This window comes from Ixodes scapularis, unplaced genomic scaffold, assembly GCF_016920785.2.
Source record: "Ixodes scapularis isolate PalLabHiFi unplaced genomic scaffold, ASM1692078v2 PGA_scaffold3__209_contigs__length_174095766, whole genome shotgun sequence".
Classification (NCBI taxonomy): Eukaryota; Metazoa; Arthropoda; class Arachnida; order Ixodida; family Ixodidae; genus Ixodes; species Ixodes scapularis.
In genome coordinates, this window is record NW_024609868.1 from 92,847,750 (window position 1) to 92,866,586 (window position 18,837).

The 18,837-nt window shown below is 43.7% G+C and overlaps 1 protein-coding gene across 1 annotated transcript in view; it reads left to right on the forward strand.

The window, feature by feature from the left end:
* The first annotated feature begins 246 nt into the window (after positions 1-246).
* The window catches only part of LOC8051279 (protein SMG7), a 63,719-nt gene continuing 45,128 nt past the window's right edge, over positions 247-18,837 (forward strand). The window contains exons 1-6 of the mRNA XM_029975618.4: positions 247-443; positions 1,002-1,033; positions 7,854-8,032; positions 10,568-10,639; positions 14,990-15,068; positions 17,250-17,342. Of these exons, the coding sequence (XP_029831478.3) occupies positions 415-443; positions 1,002-1,033; positions 7,854-8,032; positions 10,568-10,639; positions 14,990-15,068; positions 17,250-17,342 (484 nt within the window). The 5' untranslated portion in view covers positions 247-414. The remainder of the gene's footprint in view (positions 444-1,001; positions 1,034-7,853; positions 8,033-10,567; positions 10,640-14,989; positions 15,069-17,249; positions 17,343-18,837) is intronic.

Genomic DNA, 18,837 nt, shown 5'->3' on the forward strand with positions numbered 1-18,837 from the left:
ATGCCACTCGAGACGCGCAGTGTGCGCGTACGCGCAGCTTCATTGGTTTCGTTTTTATTCTTAAGATTAAAAAGTGCGCTAATTTTTGTGACCTAGTTATTAACATTGAATAACGTTTCAGAGACTAAAATAAGGCGGCAAAATAATTTTATAGCTGAATTTAATCACTTTCTTCACAGTTTTGTAAGTTGTGTCGTCTGTTGTTTTATATTTATACAGCACTTAGCGCCCCCTGTAGAACCAAGAGGTTTTTCGTTGCGGGGCTCAACGAGGCGAGTCTGGACTGTGTGCGGACGGTTATGTCTGTAAACACTCGCCAGATGGAAATAAATGTTTTGAGATGTTCTGTGATCCCTCGAATTGGATTTAAAGCCGTCAGTTTGGTGCCGGAGGTGCCTCTTTGATACTGCGAACATGAAGGCCTCTGTTTCACAAATACTGAAGTAAGTGACCCTTTGTCTACTGCCGGTGTTTCTCGGGGCGACTCGAGCAAATGAAACACTTGCACTTTCTACGTTCGAGCCGCTATCTATGTAAACAACTCACGATTTTACGCACGCTAGACGCTAACTGTCCGAGGCTTCTTCGCGAAACTGGGCCACGACAATAAAAAGCTAGATTCGACGCGACGTTTCTTACTTAAAATAACGTAACGTAGTGAGCGGGTCGACCTGTTAAACTTCGATCTTTGCTCTGTCCATACTTGCAAATGCGCTTTGCCGCTTCGACGCGATTGTCTTGTGTACAGCGCAGCTGATCGTTCCGTTTTTTTCTGACCGTTTTCGCAGATTGTAGGAATACAAGCAGCTCCCGTTCAACCTCGTTACATAAAGACGTCGATTTCTTGGACGTTCGTCTCTGTGTTTTTGTTTTTTTATTCCGGCGGCCCTCGACGATTCTGTTTGAGCGTCGTATTGGCGCCGTCTCCAGAACTCCTTTTTGCTTTACGTCGGTACTTCGCAGTACGCTGAATGTGCCTTCGTTTCTCTCCTTTCTTCCAGGGAAGTCGAAAGCGTGAAGATGGCGTTGGCTGGTGAGTTACCGGCTTTTCTTTTTCTGGCGGCTGGATCTGTGCGGCACCGTTGCCCGGTGGCGTGGCAACGTATACGCGGCGCCAACGCGCGGAGTTCTAATCCGCGGTACAACGCGTGCGCGCGAACGCTAGATAGCTGGACCCATTCTTCTATCGTTTCTTTGCCTTCTGTTGGAGTTTGCGTTTCTGCGGTGCTCGTCACGTTTTATCGCCGAGTCTACTTCTGAGTGGGGAGAGCGTGGTCAGCAGCGTGGTTCCAGTCCAACTTCTCTGAACACCTTTTTAGAATCTGTCGCTGCTCCTTGGTGCCTATTTTATTAACACCTTCTTGGATTGCGTAGAACTGGAGCGTGTACGTTTGGTGTGCTTGTTGGCAGTGTCCTGTTCCAGTCGGCGTGACTCGAACGACGTCGTTCACGCGGTGCTGTGTGCCTACTAGGCATTTGAACGATTGAGCCGTGGATTAGTGGGATACGATTGACTTATCACTCGCACGATGCATTCAGGGGAATTCACAAAATTAACAAGACTACAAGACTTCACCTCCATACGTATAGAGCTTTAACCTCAAACTTAAAGTGAAATCCTCTAAGGATCACTCCTATGAATTCTTTTTTGGCTGACACCTTGAATCACGTGATACATACCACAAGAAAACACAAAACTTGTAACTCGCTTTAATTTTTATTTTCTTTGCTCTGTCTTTTTTTAGTCTCAGGCTCAGGACGATGGTGCAGTTTCCGTTATGTAAGAGATAGGTTGTGATTTTTTTTTAGCCGTTTCCAGCCCTCTGAGTCTTATCATGACAGCCAATTATTTTTCAAGGCCATCTTTTATTGTTCTCCTTGCAAAAAAGGTCTTACTGCAAACTATTTTTTTAGGAAGGCTTTTTGTTGGATGGAGAAGCTTCCATTTGTTTGATTTCTTTGATTTCTGAACTGTAACTGCAAACATTGGGGGGGGGGGGGGGGGGGGGGGTTGTCTTTATGGGATGATTCAAGGAGACGCCAGGCTCTTTAAATCAGCCGCAAAATTCAGTTTCTTAACCTATCGCGCTACGACTTTGTGCAGCGTTGCCCACAGATGGTGCATTTTTTTTTTTTAAATTTGCAATGAGCGAATTTACCTGAGGAAAAAGTAAAGAAAGAAAAAGGCTTAGCTCCTATGGAAACGCAGCGACGCCACCGGTCTTCAAACAACCCGGCGCCGTTTCGCACGGGAGACAAGATGTGGTGCAACAAATGCTGCCAACGAACGAGCATACGGCGCCGAGAGCCGGCGTATTTAGCAGTCAATCTTTTCGACTCAAAAGCGGCGCGCATTCTGCAGGCGGTGACAGTCCCAGAAACAAAAACAGGCCCGGTAACGAACAAGGAACTGCAGTTCCTTGTCTGCTAAAGACGCCGGCTCTCAGTATCGTATGCTTGTTCGTTGGCTGCAGTTGGCGTCGCGACCGCTTGCGCCATCTCTTATCTCCCGTGCGAAACGGCGCCGTGTTGTTTGAAGACCGGTGGCTTCGCTGCGTTTCCATAGGAGCTAAGCCTTTTTCTTTCTTTACTTTTTCCTCAGGTAAGTTCGCTCTTTGCAAATTTTACAAAAAAAAAAAAGCACCATCTGTGTTCAACACTGCACAAAGTCGTAGCACGATAGGTTAAGGAACTGAATTTTGCGGTCGATTTAAAGAGCCTTGCGTCTCCTTGAATCACCCTGTAGTAGGTGTGCAGTGGCAGATATTAGTTTTACTTCAAGACAAGCAGCTGGGTGCCAGTTCACTCATTGTACTGTGAGATGTGTGCCATTCAGTGAAGTTCACAGCATGGTTCCAGTGGACAGCATCCCTGTGAGATATCACGGAAATGCTTTTTCTTGTTTTTGGCTTATTATTCTATAGTGTGGTGTTCAGACCTTAGCAGGGACTCTGACTGTTGTTGACTGGAGCTGGAAGGCTGGAGACCTGAGGCAAAAGAGTTGGTGCAGCTCACTGCCCATGAGTGACTGTCTAGATCAGGGGTGGGCAGGCTGACCCGGCCTAAGAGGAGCAAACGAAATCACGAAACCTCTAAGAGCCGCGGAAAGGGGGGGGGGGGGGGGGGCAAACTTAAATTTTGTTCAGAGTCTGACTGTACGTATGGGGGTACAAGGCTGCCAAACCGCGAGCCATGCTTTATTCTGAAATCCTTTCTTTTTTTCCTGGGGAAATGCAGAAAGGGGCAGGGTGTGGGGGGGTGCCTTTAGGAGGGAGCCGCGAGCCGCACTTGGGCCAGCAGAGAGCCGCAGTTTGGCCACCCCGGTTCTAGCTGGTCAGCATGGGGCTGACAAGTGCATGCAAATGACAATAAAAGAATAGTTACGCACAGAGAGTTCATCACAAAATAATTAGAACCAAAGCTGATGCCCCTCAGTGGTTGAGAAAATGAAACCTGGGGAGACTTACTGCCTCGAATGCTTACTGGTTTGAAGATAGTTCTAGCAATTTTACCGGTTAAAAATTCAAGAATGAGGCAAATTTCAAATTGTTTTAGGGTTCTTTCTGAAATGGTTCAATTAAAGGAGCATCTACACGGCCTGACACCATCCTCGTTCAGTATTTGCAGAGCAGGACATCCGTAAAAGCTATATTGTTTGTGGTACTAGTTCATTTTCTTGTACTTTTTTTTAGCAGCATTCAGCTTTGGTATTGAGTCAAAATATTGCAAAGGAAGTATTAGTGAAAAAGCACCCTCAAATGGGGCTGTAATAGAGTGTAATAAGTTTTATGCTCAATCAATATGAGCAGCTTTGCATATGGTTTCCAAGGAGACAGCACGCTATGGCAAGCTCAGGCATATTACATAAAGAAGTAGAAGCATACTTATTTTAGTAGATATGAGCAATCCATTCAGTGGTTCAATTGGAAGGGGGGGGGGGGGGGGGGGGGGAAGGGGGCATTCTCCCAATCATTGGCTATACATAGGGTTTCACATTTTCTGATAAATCTCAAAAACCATAAAAACACTTGCCAGTAACATTTTCGTAAATTCGGAGATATTTGATAAACTAAATTTCGTTTTCCCAATGCAAAACAGAAAGAAGACGCTATTCTACAATTAAGTTTGGTCAGAGCACAGGGTCTATGGTCCTGAGAAAATGCCACCCCAGTTTCCTTTAAAATCTCAAATAATTTACAAAAGGGGTCTTACTGTTCATCTAGTCAAGGTTCATTCAGGACCACAGGTCATTGTATGAGGTAGAGTCAAAAAGTAACCACAATTTAATTGTAAGAAATCAAAATCTCAAGATAGACTGCTGTGCCTCAGATATTGTTCGGCCCTCCACTAAGAGAAGCTCAGCATACTGGCCCAATGACCTGCTGGAAGATTTGACGTGACCATAGCGCTCTCAAAATGGCCGCCGCTTTCAAAGCGTGCGTCAGGGAGGAGCAGCGTTCAGTAATCCGGTTCCTGGGTGCAGGGGGTGAATAGCCTACAGATATCCATCGCAGGATGCTGAAGCAGTATGCAGATGCCTATATGTCGACTCGGTGGGTGTGCGAGCGGTACAAAAGGTTTAAAAGGTCAAGTCTGACCGACTCGCTTCGCTCCGGCGAGGCTCACAATTCACCGCTGCCGCAGTCCAACGGCTTGTACATGAAAACCGCCGTCTTCCTGTCATTGAAATGGCTGCAAAAATTTAGCACTAGTCATCGTTTAGTGCACCACATCATTCTCAATATTCTGCAGTGTCATAAAGTGTCCGCCAGGTGGGTTTCATGACAACTTATACCAGACATTAAGAAGCGCCGTGTGGACGGGTGCAAAACGCTGCTCTGACGCCATGAAGCCCAAGGAGATAATCTTCTTCAGTGCATTATAAAAGGGCATTCACTTGGGCTACTTGGTGGTACATTTCAGGATAAAAAGTGCTAAAAAACGAGGACCAGTAAAAGAAGACACACACACAGTAGAGCACTCTACTGTGTGTGTGTGTCTTCTTTTACTGGTATTTCATTTTTTAGCGCTTTTAATCCTCAAATTCAATGTTCAATGGACACGAATGTTGAAATTCAGTATGCCCATCCAGAGATTAAACTGGCTTGCAATGAGTGGAGGCACACTTCATCGCAAAGACCGAAGAAGTTTCGGGCAGTTCCGATGCAAAGCAAGGTTATGCCCATGGTCTTCCGGGTCCATAAAGGACCAATAGTCAAACATTACATACCTAGGAGACTCGGTGTCAACAGCACGCCATATTGTGATCTACTCGAGAACGACTGGAAGCACTGGTGTGCTACTGCAGCGCGATAGTGCGCGCCCCCTTGCGGCACATGCGACAGGAAACGAAATCGAGGGTCCGTATTTTGAATGCATTCCGCATCCGCAACACTCTCAGGACCTGGTACCAAGTGATTTTAATTTGCTTGGCCCTCGGAGCAGTTCTTGGTAGAGTGAAGTTCCGTACAGAGGATGGGGGGGAAAGCCAAAAGCGGCACTATCAACTTCGGAGGCACCGACAAGACTTTCTTTTTTTCGCTGCATCCCCGGGTTGGTTAAGCATTGGTGCGCATGTTTTGAACAAGGGAAAAAATATGTTTTTAATATTGTGCAAATAAAAAATGAACTGTGGTGGCAAATTGATTTTTTTCCAGTCCTTATTATTATACAAAAATAAATCGATTGCGGTTACTCTTCTGACTCTGACGTGACAAAAGCCGCTGTCCTGGTTTCCAGTTTGGACCATATTATTTGTGTTTATTAGTAGAAAGAGGGGTTGTGTAAGTGAAAGCTACGAATTATAGAGATTTCATAGAAGGGTAAAAAGGGGGGGGGGGTACTTTAAGCTTCCCTCTTGCACCCTTCAGCAGTCCACTCCGCGTAGCTGCAGGTTAGGGTGATGGCATATGATAAAATGAAAACAAGCTTCCCGGCGACTACCTCCGGAAGTGTAGACGAGTGGCGAGCTGTCTACATACATCTGGGAGTTTAGTGATTTTAAGGTATTGACATTTATCGAAGCAACAACTGTTTGACATCTTTGTTGGGGGACAAATTGGTATTGCCGATGGCAATATCGCCAACGCCAAATCTAGCTGAAGAAGTATATCTAGCAGATGTTTACACATCAAACAAAAACAAAAAAAAAAAAAATGAAAAACTTGAAAATTAAATTTAGAATTTCGGAGGATTGGGAATCTAAAACGCGTAACCCTAGCTGTAAATGTCTGAAAGAATAACCTGTGTTCCGACGCCACTAAATCTATTGGTGCATAATTATGTGCCAAACACTCATTAGAACATACTTTGTTCTTTACAAGTTCTACATGCCTCTGCACTGCTTTATTGCATTAAAGCTGAAGCCAAGCATAATTCCATGTTCCTTGACATGTAATTCCACATTCAAGGTGTTCCTTGACATAGAAACGATTGAGAAACCCTGCCACAAGACATATGTAGTGTTGCAACCAATATCATGATGGGAGCAAAAAAATTCCAAGAGTAGATTTGTTTTTCAGTTTTACTTTTATATCAGCTATTTATAAAGGTAATCAATTGAGAACAAGGTGTAATGGGACACACAGCAGCATTAATTTCACAAGTGTGCATAAACTTGAAATAGAGTGAGCATGACAGGCTTGCTTAGCTTTATACTTTTGAGTCTTCGCCAACAGCATTATCAGCCAGAGCTGGCACTGCATTGAGTCGTTGCCAAGCTTACCACACAAATGCTTCTGAGCAATAAGCCTCGTAACATTGCCTGCGGGAGTTGCTTTGGCCCACACGCTGTCTTTTTGTTTACTTATCTTAGAAATCCACATAGTCAATTATTGGTCAAATCAATATGTGACTTGTATGTGACGTCATCTCACCACGCTGGCGATCACCCATACTTGTTCTTGATGAGGAGGCTTGGTGGTGCGAAGCAAATGCCGCAGAAGGTATGCACTCGACAGCGAGGCCGCCTCAAAGGCAGTTGATTTGACGTCGGGGCAGGCCACGTGTTAAATATTCAACTTTAGGAGCATCAGAAAGCACGAAGGTCCTATTGCCAGTAGCATACCATGGGTTTGCCACAGCCTGGCGGTCTTAATCACCTCAAGATGGAACTAAACAAAAATTGCCTGGCTTAGACATTCTGTCAAATGCGACGAAAATGTGGCAGCACCGACGTTGTCACGGATGGAGAACAGTAGATTAATTCAAAACCGAAAATGAATGAGGCAAACTTGCGTCTACAAACTTTAAGAGAAAAGTAGCGCGCGTCTTGCGACAGCAACACCAGGGTGACTGGCCCAAGCCGGCACTTCGCCGCTTTTTTATACACGTGGTGCGTTCCTGAACGTTTCGAACCAGAACGCACGATTACAGCCGAGAATGAGCCGGAACTTTCCAGAAGAGTACGTAGTACTAAAAAGAAAAGAGGCGGGCCGATCGGGGTTTGAACCCTGCTCCTCTGGGTGGCAGCCTTGCTCGTTGCCAACTCCGTTGTCTATGTGGCAACATGCAGCTCCAGAACTACTGTCGTGCGGAGGGGGCTTAAGTCGTGCACTAACACCTCCCTCCACTTCCCACTCCGCGTGGCACAATGCCATTGGTTGCACGTGTTAAGATATCGAACCAACAGCTGCGCTCTGTTACTGACTTTCTCCACCGTGGTCTTGCTACGCTGCGACCCATGCTAGCACGAGTAAGCAGGGTCCGAGTAGGGTTTTCATATAAAGCCGTCGCTTTAAAGTGATCGATAGCTTCCAAATTTCGTATAGCATGCGTGCAATTTGAGCGACGGCTCGCTTTGTTGTGGCATGCGTCCGTACCTCCTCGTCACAAGCGCGCCTGGGGCTCCGCAGAGGACAGCCCGAGGAACGCCCGGGCCTTCCAGCTGCGGACGCGCCTGTGCTGGTTGCTGGAGGAGCTGCTGCTAACGGACCTGGAGTTTGCCCTGGACAAGAAGGTGGAGCAGGAGCTGTGGAACAGCGCCTTCCGCAGCCCCATCGCTGCCTTCCAGCTCAAGGCTTCTGACAAGAAGGTGCCCAGACCCTCCAACGTTATGCTTAGTACTTTCACAAGGTCCCGGATTTTGAAGAAGGTTGTGTTCAGAGACTGCTTATTGCCTTGAGAATGGCCCATCGGAAAGAATTGGCACGTATGAAAAAAGCCTTAGTCGCTTTAGCCGGCTAGTGGGACTCTACATTCTTCTATGAGATGTGTCATTTGTAAAGAATCTGTAAATAGTGCAGGTGATGTACTATAAAGTATCTTTAAGCAGTGCCTGTCATGTACCATGCTAATCTCGAGCAAGCAACGCCCCACCACAGAACTGTGCCTATATTAGCGTGTGGGTTTAAATGAATTTGTTATTTTCCTCTCGACACACGAGAGTGCTAATGCATTAAATGCCCAGCTTGGCTCATTTTTAACTATTTGCAGACAAGTAATTTATAAAGTAGTTTATTTTTTATTTTATTAAATGATTACCAATCTCTAGACTGTTCAGTGGTAAACAAAAAGAAACATGTCCAAACTTTTGGAGGGGAAGGGGGGAGGGAGGGAAGGAGGAAGGAAGGGGGAGTATATTGCTTCTGGTTGGCCATTGTTTTTGCTTGTTTCTGAGTACCTGCAATGAGTAGCGCATACTTTAAAAGTCTCAACGTCGAGGAAAGACTACAGTACGTCCAGAATTTTACTTAATGTAAAATACCGACCAAGCGCCCATTAAAAGTTTGAAGATAAGTGCAAAAAAGTAGGGGATGAGCACATATGAGGTCTTCAATTTTATATATGTATGTACTGTGCATATTTTTTCAAATGTTTAAAATTTTGGGGGTGGGCTCTTAGTGCGGAATGGGCGGATGCACGGTATTCTACGGTATACTGAATCGACATGCTTTCCTGATTCCTTGGATGAAAAGAATGAGCCCTTGTTTCTCAAAGAAATGACGAATCTGCCAAAGGCATCGTGGTTGCATCTTCACAACTACCTATTCGAACCATCTGACCCACATTCCTAAAAAACGACATAAGACCTATAAGTCCCTAAACACATTCAACTATTTCGTGAACAGCAAGAATGGGCACCTACCTTCCCCAGGTGCCGAAGATACGTGCAGAGCTTTTCCACAGGCGCACCAAGTCGGGTCTTCGTTCTAGTTGACGATTTACCGAAAGCTTTTATTGCACTTCCTTCAATGTGACATGAGTCTGTAATGTACAATTTTCTAATGCTTTGACTTGCTCGCCTTGATATCTAAGGTTTCTTTCCAAAAGTTCCGTGTCACCTTGCATTTCTACGTGCTGTAATGGCCAGGTTGGCACCTGTCATTGTATGGAGATAGTTGGTCGAGACGCCGCAGCCGCCTCAGGCTCTCATTTCTCACGTTGCGCCATCTGCTGGTAGCACATCGAAGTAGGCAATCACCGTCTGCTCAGCTGCGATCACCCAAGCCTGGTAGCATCCCTTGTTTCGAGAAAATTGAAGGAACGTCATTTATGACATTTCGTTTTGCGCTGGTGCGCATCAACCGTTCAAAAGCAAGACATTGGGGCACCATTTCTAGGGTGAAGGTCTCATGCAATTGCTCGCTAGTGAACCAAGAGCCGTCGCGCTCCCACCCAAACAGAAGGTAAACTGAGGAGAACCGGAAGTATTTCTCTCCACCTGTCATGACGACCAGAAGTGGTACGAATACCCCCTATAAAAGTAAATATGTAAACTCTTAATGCCTTGATTAGTTTGTTAGTCAAAGAGTTCTGTACTTTTCCTCTGCCAAGTTGTGTCAACTCGTAAAACGTTTTGTGCATGCGCACAAAAGTTGAAGTTTTGAAACAAACTTTGTCGAACTTGGTGTTAGAGTGGGTAAAAGTCAAACCTATTCTAACTCAAACTTTGGAAGGTTCGCGACGTCCCTAGCTCCAGGTAGTAGTGTAAGAATAGTGAACAGATATTTACGCCAAGATATCACCAGATAATTCTGACACAATTATCTGGTGCTACTATTATGTTGGCATATGCATATATGTATGTTTTAGTAAGTACTGACTCAAATGCCTTCATTTTCCTGTTACACTTCTTTGTTTCTTTCCGTTCTGTTAATCTATATCTCCTGCTGTAAAACAACTTGCCAACCAATTGCTTGTTTATGGTTTGTCTGTCTATGGAAGCTCGAGAATCTCACGGGTCACGCAATCCAGTCTGATAAGATTCAACAATACCTCAACATAAAGGCACCAAAGCATGCCACTTCCTTATGACCTAAGGGAAGAGATGTGATGCATCTGAGCTCAAGTTACTTTTTTTTTTTCTTTATGTCAACTCATGCCATCATATTCTGCTTCCTTTTTGTGATGCAGTTAGCCTTGTAGATGTAACTGGCGACAAGCCTTCTCAGTTGTTTGTTGGGAAAAAATAAAGTTCTAGAGCAGTAATTGTTTTCAGTGGCCAGATGAACTATGAATTCGTAAGGTGTGTATTGAACAAATTCTAGGTGGCAAAGTTGTGACAATTTAGACAAGCATGACCAATTGTTGCAACTAACTGTCGATATGAAACCATTTCGTTTGTTAGGAACATCAGAATGGTGAAGTGCAGACCATGCTGTCAACTCTATTGGAAACTGCCAGTGGCTTCTACCTTCAAGTAAGCTTTGGTGTATTTATGTTTTTATTATTGTTTTCATACTTTTAGTCCAGAATGCATTTTAGAGCCAGTTTTTAAGTTTAGAGCATCGCTAGAGGTTGTTACACAACTATGCTAGCACAGCCAAGTCTTCCTCGGTGCCCACCACATGCGTTTACAAAACTCCATGCACTTTTTGAAACGGAGAGTGAACAAGACAAGAACAAAATTAAAAAAAAAACCCTGAAAAAAAAAAAATAACAATTTAATTGGGACATGCGTGTGAAAAAAACAAAAATTTATGTGAAAAAAAAAAAAAAAAATTTAGAGTCATATTGACGGCAAGAGATTTATTTGAAATTCTGTGCCCAAAGTTCATCGCGTCACGGAATGGTAATTCGCTCACCGAGATGGTCATTCGGTCTTTCCACCTCAATGTGAAGGCCAAGCCGACCCACTTCTCCTCCACATGCCCAAAATGCCGAGAGAGAAAACAAGTGGAAAAGAGGTGACTACCGACTAAATCACGTCTCGCACCGTCAGTACTGCTCTAAAAAAGATTTTTCTTTTACGTTAAAGTAATTTTTTGACACGCGTGACCCAACCAGACTGTTTAAAAAAATTTTTTTTTTTTCTTTTTAAGAATTTTTTAAAAGGTGACGCCACCTTCAACTGTACACTTTTAAGCCAGTCGCTTAATATTGATGAAATTTAGAGGGTCTATTCATCTCGTTGCCCAAACGCACTGTATGACGTTTCGTCTCCATAGGATAATGTTTCAATAAGCTAAAGAGGGAGGTATACAGCTTTCAATGTATGTCACCTCACTTGGCGAGGAAATCTGTCGTATAAACTTGCTGCAAAATATTGAGCCTTTCTAAGCTTCAGCTGCAGCTAGAACATAGGGGGGGGGGGGGGAGGGGGAGGGGAGGGGCTATCTATTTTTACCCTGAAATCTGTGCTTTTTCTGTGCAAAATGACAATTTGAAAATCATTCCTCATAGTGGGTCATTTTCCGCTCATTAAAATCTTAGTGTTTGGCAATATTGACATTGTTTAAGTAGAAAAATAAACATCTAGCCGCATTCCTCATTAAATTTTAATTCAGAAACATCCACAGCGAAGAATAAATTCCGCAATCCATTGAAATGATAGATTTCCTAAGACGAGAGTTGCTGCAAAAAAGCGAAACTGAGATAAACCTATTTGAAGTTTCTGCACCACTACATTTGATTTTACTCGTGGTGGTGCCAACTAAAAGGCACGAGGAGCATAGGTGGTGCGTTACGCTTGTGCATTGCATCCAGAATATAAAATACAAGTTATGTCAAATCTAACACCCGATTTATAAGGAGCAGATCAAGCACTATAAACTGTAAAAATTTAATTTAGGTATTGTAAATATTAAGATTAATTTTTTCCCCTGGTGCATGTTTCTTAAGTCGAGAAACAAGCGTGTCTTCAGCTTTTTGAGCTTCTTCCACCTTTGGAACGACAAAGGTTTTGCAGCAACACAACTACACATATACCACCTATATCTAAATACTTTAATCCAAAGCTGCTCCACCAGCGTGGATATCGCATTACTAAGCGAGAGGGCTGTGGTTCGATTCCTGCCGGGGATGCAGTTTTCTGTAAAGATAACTGGCTGTGTTATGATATTTTAGTTACGTATAACATTTTGGGGCGCTCTAGGCTCGGGAACCATCCCTAAAGCACATTCTGTGTCAAAACACTTGGTCCCTTGCTAGGAATCGAATCTCGGAGTTCATACCTTGTAGTCCCATGCTGTACCCCTTTGCCAGCAGAACAGCCTGGATGACTTCGTTACAGCTGCTGCATACACGTGTTGCTGCAAAAATTGTCTCGCCAATGTCGGGAGGGTTCACATGATCACGCGCAGGTGGTCATGTGATCACATTCTTAGGTTTGGGCAGGAAATGTTGTAACTGAACTTGAAACTTTGCGTAAAGCCAATGCAGAGTGCATTGTGTGTTTGTATTGGCATCCCTAACAGATTATCTTAAAAGCCAAGCGGGCTAAAGTGGCACACAAGATAGGTGGACTTAAACACACGATGCACCAGTTGGTTTTGTGCAAAGTATGGCACTGTTTTCAAAACAATTCTATCTGGGAATTTTGCCAAGACATTATGCTAGCCAGCGAAATCAGTGCAGTATGTTACTTTGTGGCATCCTTTTGTTGCATGTATCTCCAGAAATGATAATGCATCTTTTTGATGTGCTAGTAGTTTCATCAGTAACTCAAGCACTTGACAATAATTAATTTTTCTAAATCACTCAGGAAACTTGTGGATTAGAATGAGTATCAACTGTGCAGAATTTATTAACTTTGTCTAGATTAAACTGAAGGTGTTCAGAAAGGCTCTATATGCTTAATTTATGATGAATAAGCTGTAAGAAACGGCACTATGACTAACCGTTTGCTTAGTACAGGGGTTCTCAAATGGGGTTCTGCAGACCCTTTGGGGCTTGCAAAGCCATTTTTTGGGCCCACGAAGCCCTTGCCTCAACCCTCAATCCCACCCCCACTTATTTCTTGAAAAAAAAAAAAGTTTTTTGTTGTACTGGTTATGTGGTGCAAGCTACCACCCTTTGTAAAGAATACAGCCGTGACCATCTATCCATCCGCTCATCCTTTTACTTGATGCTGCTCACTTCTGTCTGTAACAGTAAAAGATGCCCTTTTCACATGGCATTTAGTAGTATTACTTTAAACCCCCCCCCCTTTTCCCCTTCCTCCGCTGGCATGGGGTCCCCCATCACTTTGGCTGGTCCCCAAGGGATCCCCCTGGACTGGAAAGTAGTATGCCCTGCCTAGGCCTGCCGATAAATGTTGGCTTTCATGTACAGGATGTTTCACGAAAGGTAGACAAATTCTTTATTGCGAAAACTATGCATCGCACCAAAAAAAAGCTTGTGTCGTTTTGGTCCTAGGCCAGGGGCCTATTTAGGAAAGTTACTGAAGTTCGGGATAATTAAATGGTTGATTATTATTGCATAATTATATTTTTAAATATTGAGTTTAGGGGCATGGTTTCATTTGGAAACTTGCTGAGCATCATCGAAAAACACTAAATAAAAAAATTGGAGCGTGATAGAAGGCAGGCGGTGCATGTTACAGCTTTTTGAAAAACCGCACAGCTTCGACGGGTTTTTAAGTTTTGGTTTGCAATCGGGAGTGCTATCGGCAACGATGGCAGCGTGCCCCGTGGAGAAATAGTGCAACCTGCCTCTGCTGCGTTGTGCGAGGACAGCGAAGCAGATGTTAATCGCACTATTTCTCCATGGGGCGCGGTACCGTCGATGCCATGAAACGCTCCGATTGCAAACAGAAACTTAACAACCCATTGAAGTTGTGCTGTTTTTCAGAAAGCTGTAACATGCAGCGCATACCTTCTATCGCACTCCAATTTTTTTATTTAGTGTTTTTCGATGATGCTATGCAATTTCTAAATGAAACCATGCCTTTGAACTCAATATTTAAAAAAATTAATTATGCAAAGAAACTTAAAACTTAATTATCCTAAACTTTAATAATTTTTCTAGATAGGCTCCTGGCCTAGGACCAAAACGACACAAGCCTTTGTTTGGTGCACTGCATAGTTCTCACAATATTGAATTAGTCCACCTTTCGTGAAACACCCTGTATATCATCTCAGTCTTCAAAATCTTCCAAACTATTCAATGTTGGTATAAATCCAAAGCTTTTGCTTCTCAGATGAATAGAAGTATTGTGCTATATATTTTTATTGCATGGAATAGATGTTTATGCTTTTTAATAATTAAAAAAATAAATTTGCTGATATTAGAATTGACTTAAGGTGAGCATCTAGATTTGTAGTTTATATTATTCCTCTGATGTTAACAACATTTATGCTTTGGTGCACCATCAGAAATAGTTAAGCCTTTTGGTGGGCATTTCAAGAACTTCATAGATAAATAATGTACATTGTTTCTCATTACAGCTTCTATTCCATATATTAGCTAAGTTAATGACAGTTTCCAAAGAAGGAAAAAAGTGTCAGTGTTTCCAGTTGCAACTCCAAGGCCTGTAATCCATAGACAGGTAAAAAAAGAAAAAAAAATTCAGTAGCTTTCAAATTGTGCTTTTTATTGTCATACTTTCGGTATGTAGGTATTCGTTCATGGGGTGCTTGTGTCAACTTACATTCAATCCTTGCATTAGAAAGCTCCTTTGTGCCATTGACAACCTCAATGGCACAAAGGAGATGAATTAGTCGCCTGTGTACACATATTGAGAGCCAGGGCTCGTAGCACTTCTAGCATTTAAAAGCATCCTTATTCATTTTGTGGCTGGTTGAATTGTCTGCTGCCGTCTTGATTTCAGCTGCTGCAGAAACTCTGCTGCGTGTATGACGTCAGCCTCAGGTGCCACCTGAAAGACTCCAATTTTGGCATCCTCCATTGTAAGTAGAATCCTGAGCTAAATGCTGTTCGAAGTGATGTTTTTGGGTCAGCATAAAGATATCCGTTCACAGCACTCGGATGTTCAGCAGCTAAGATTGTTCTAGTTCGTGACTAAGTAGTAGTAAGGGTGCAAGCAAACTGATTGACGCATGCAGTGATGTGATTGCTGCGCCAATTGCGCCAAATTGCGCCAAGTGGCTAACCCTGCTACATCCTGCTACATTTTGCCAAAATATAGGTAATCTGCGCCAAGCCTGCGCCAAAAATCCAATTTCGGTCGCCTCTTAAAATCGAAACTAAACTGAGTACCCTAATTGAGCATGCGTGTGCTATGTGGCGCAAGCGGCCGTGTGACACAAAGTACCTTGCATCAATTTTCTATCCGGTCGTGCATGGTTTTCCTGCCTTCCTGCGTTTCGCGCTCTCGTTGTCCCATGGGTCTCATCGGTTTCGTCTCGCGTCTTTTTTTTTTTGTGTATATATATTTTCAATAATAGACGTGCGTGTGTATGGACGCTCCGACGCTAGCGTGCCGGGCACTAGTCATGCCGTCATGCTGTGAAATAAAACCACGTTTTTGCGTGGCGGAAGTTATTTTGTGAGCTGAAGCACTCGCTCCTGAAAGCAATGGCCGTGGGAAAACTATATTTGGTTCTGCCTTCCAGTCACCGTGGTCGCGCGATGTCGGGTGTTGCCGCCCCACGTGGCTGCAGATAGGGCGCTTTCTAAATTTAAACTAAGTACCGCCGCATGTTCATCAACATTCCTGTTCATGTTGAAATCATAGGTTACTACAAAAATCCCCCTTTAACTCAAAGACTGCTGTGTCGAAGTATTAATTAGCTAGGTTTCTCTCGGTGGGCTTTCTTTTGAGAGGAACCCCGGTACGTGAAAAGTCTGCCGCGAAAGAAAGTTGGTGAAGATAAGTGAGCTAAAGCAAAAAAGGCAACGTCTGCATGCTGAACCCGCACAGCACGCTTGTTTGAGTTCAGTCGTTGCACAGAGCACTCTAAGAAATTTTTTACCCTGACTCGCGATGTCTTTCATTGATGCGCTCAGGTTCTTTGTGTGTGTGGGTGTGTGTTTAACTTGTACCTTGTTTGCCCTCCTGGCAAATACGCGCCGCTGGACTGTTTTTTGGCATATGCTCGACAGTTATATTTTGCATACAATTTTGGAAATCAGTCGGCGACGGAGCGGAGTGGCATGGTTTCGATCAAACAGCCGTTGTCTCTGCTTGCGCGGCTAAGCACGCGCAACTGCAAGCCTGCTGAAGTTGCCCTCACATGCAGGCGAACATGATTGCACGGCAGTGGCACTAGCCGGGACGCTTACAATTCATTGTTTTATGTTTGCTTACTTTTCACGAAAATCTGGCACGTCGGGAACCAGTAAAACGGTGGCAAGCGGTTTTTCGGGATTGCTCGGCAACGCCTACGACACTGTACACTTGTGGGATGTCTCAGCAGTAAAAGCACAAGCAGCGAGTTCTGTCACAACATGTCACATCAGAACACAACACAAAGTGCCCTTCGTTTCTACAGCACTTAAAACAAATATATTTATTTTTCTAAGAATATCTGTTCCGAAAACAACTTTTGCTGCCCCAAAACACTGTCTTGGCTGCTCCTAAAGCCACTTTTGCTGCTCCAAAACACTGTTTTGGCTGCTCCGAAAGGTGCTCCAAAATGGCTTAGGCCAATCACATCACTGTGCATGTTCACTATCCTAGGTTAGCTTCTGACACAGACACCTAGCTTCTGTGGGTACCCTCTTTTGTGTAACTCTAAAAGTACTGTGTAGTTTCAAACCAAAGTGCTTGCACTGAAGCCCTGACTTTATTATTGCTTCTCGGTAAAAAAAACGTAGGGTGCGGTGACCTTGCGCTCAGCATTGCTGACTGAGCTTTAATTAACCTGACTGAGCCAGGTTAATTTTTGGCAGCTAAGGGGGTAAAATGACCGTGAGTTTCACACTTTGGTGACCCCACTTACAGAATGCGTGGTGCTTCGACCATGTGTGAGCTCTGACCACATGATTGAAGCCCTTTTAGCACTTTGGTACACTCAGTCGCATGTTCGTGACAGAGGCAGTGCAGCATCGTCTCTTGTTGCTAACCGGTCTTTAGGTGTATTCCCCCGTTTTCATCATTTGTCCGCTTTCTCTCTGTCTGTTTGCAGTAGACAGGCATGACGACCTGAATGCCGAAAAGCCAAAGAAATCCTCAGTCTTGTATATCTGCCAGCACTGTCTCGTACATCTGGGAGACATTGGTGAGTCTTTGTTCAAAGTCGGTACGGCAGCCGTTGTGACTGCGGTGTGTCGAAGGCTCGTAGTGTATGCATATCTGTCTTCTTTTTTTATTTTATTTGTTTATTTATCTATTACCTACAATGCCCAAAGGGCATCACAGGTTGCACTTGGCAAACTATTCCATTCCTTTATTGTTCATGGGAAAAAAGAGTCACGGAACAAATCAAATTTTGATGTGCACACTTTTAGTTTGTGTTTAAAGCTCGTTCACTCACTTGCGACTCCTTAGAACGCATGCCTTGAAACCTCTTAAAATTTCTTAAAATGGGAGAACACACTGGTACGCTGGCGCCATCTGTGCGGTGACACTGGAACTGCATTTCACGAGAGCGAAGGTTTTGCTGGATCTCCGAGGTCAAATAGGCGTAATACCTATGAGAAAGGCTCGTTTATAACATTGACAAAAGTTTTTCAAGCCAAGAAAAAAAGTATGATGCGCGAGAGAAATATAAAATATGCGGGACCGCCAAGTTTCCAATTCTACCCAATAGATGGCGCCAGTGTGTCCTCTCGTTGTAAGAGATTTAAGAGGTTCCAAGGGCACTCGGTCTTAAGAAGTCGCAAGTGTGTGAATGGGCCTTTACTCTGCGTGATACATACAACAATTCAAACAAATATTGCAATTTTTTAAATGTTAACAAATCATAAAAATTATTGTGAAGAAATTTTAGACACAAGCGCTTATGCCTAGCAGCAAGTGCTTTCCATTGCACATAATTTTTTTATTACGGTGACACTACTTAGAAAATTATAGTTATTTCTAACAAATATAGCTGCACGCTTTGGATTCTTTCAATTTTGCTTGTCGGGTGCTGATGAAATGAGTCCCATATAACAGAAGCTTATTCTAGGATAGGTTTTACGCAAAAAGAAAAAACTGTTTTAAAGATGGCAAGGCGCTCGAGAAGTTTCTCCATAGAAAACTCGAGGCTCTACTAGCTTTTCGTGTTGCATAATTTATACGTGTCAACCATCTTAAAACATTAGAGAAAAATTGACCGCATTTCCACGTGGTGAATGATGTTGATTGGGGCGAAGCTCTGGTAGTGTTTGTTTGCGTAGACGCTGCGCAGCATGTCGAGCCTTTCGTTCGTTTTCATCCATGTCAGAAAGAGAATGTGTGGTATGGAATGAGATTATATACGCATTTGAGCATTTGACCTTAGTGCCCTCTCGTCTATAAACATTGAGCCAATGCATGCAAAGTTTAACGCGATTATATACGCATTTGACCGCAGCGCCCTCTCCTGTATAGAGGTTGAGTGGCTACATGCAACGTTTCATCCATGACATCCCCAGCTCTTGAGTTACTACCACATCTCGGAGCCCCCTACTCGTCCCGCAGTCGTGGCCGAGTGGTTAAGGCGATGGGCTAGAAATCCATTGGGGTCTCCACGCTCAGGTTCGAGTCCTGTCGACTGCGCTAACATTTTTTTTTTTTTCATCATTTTTTAT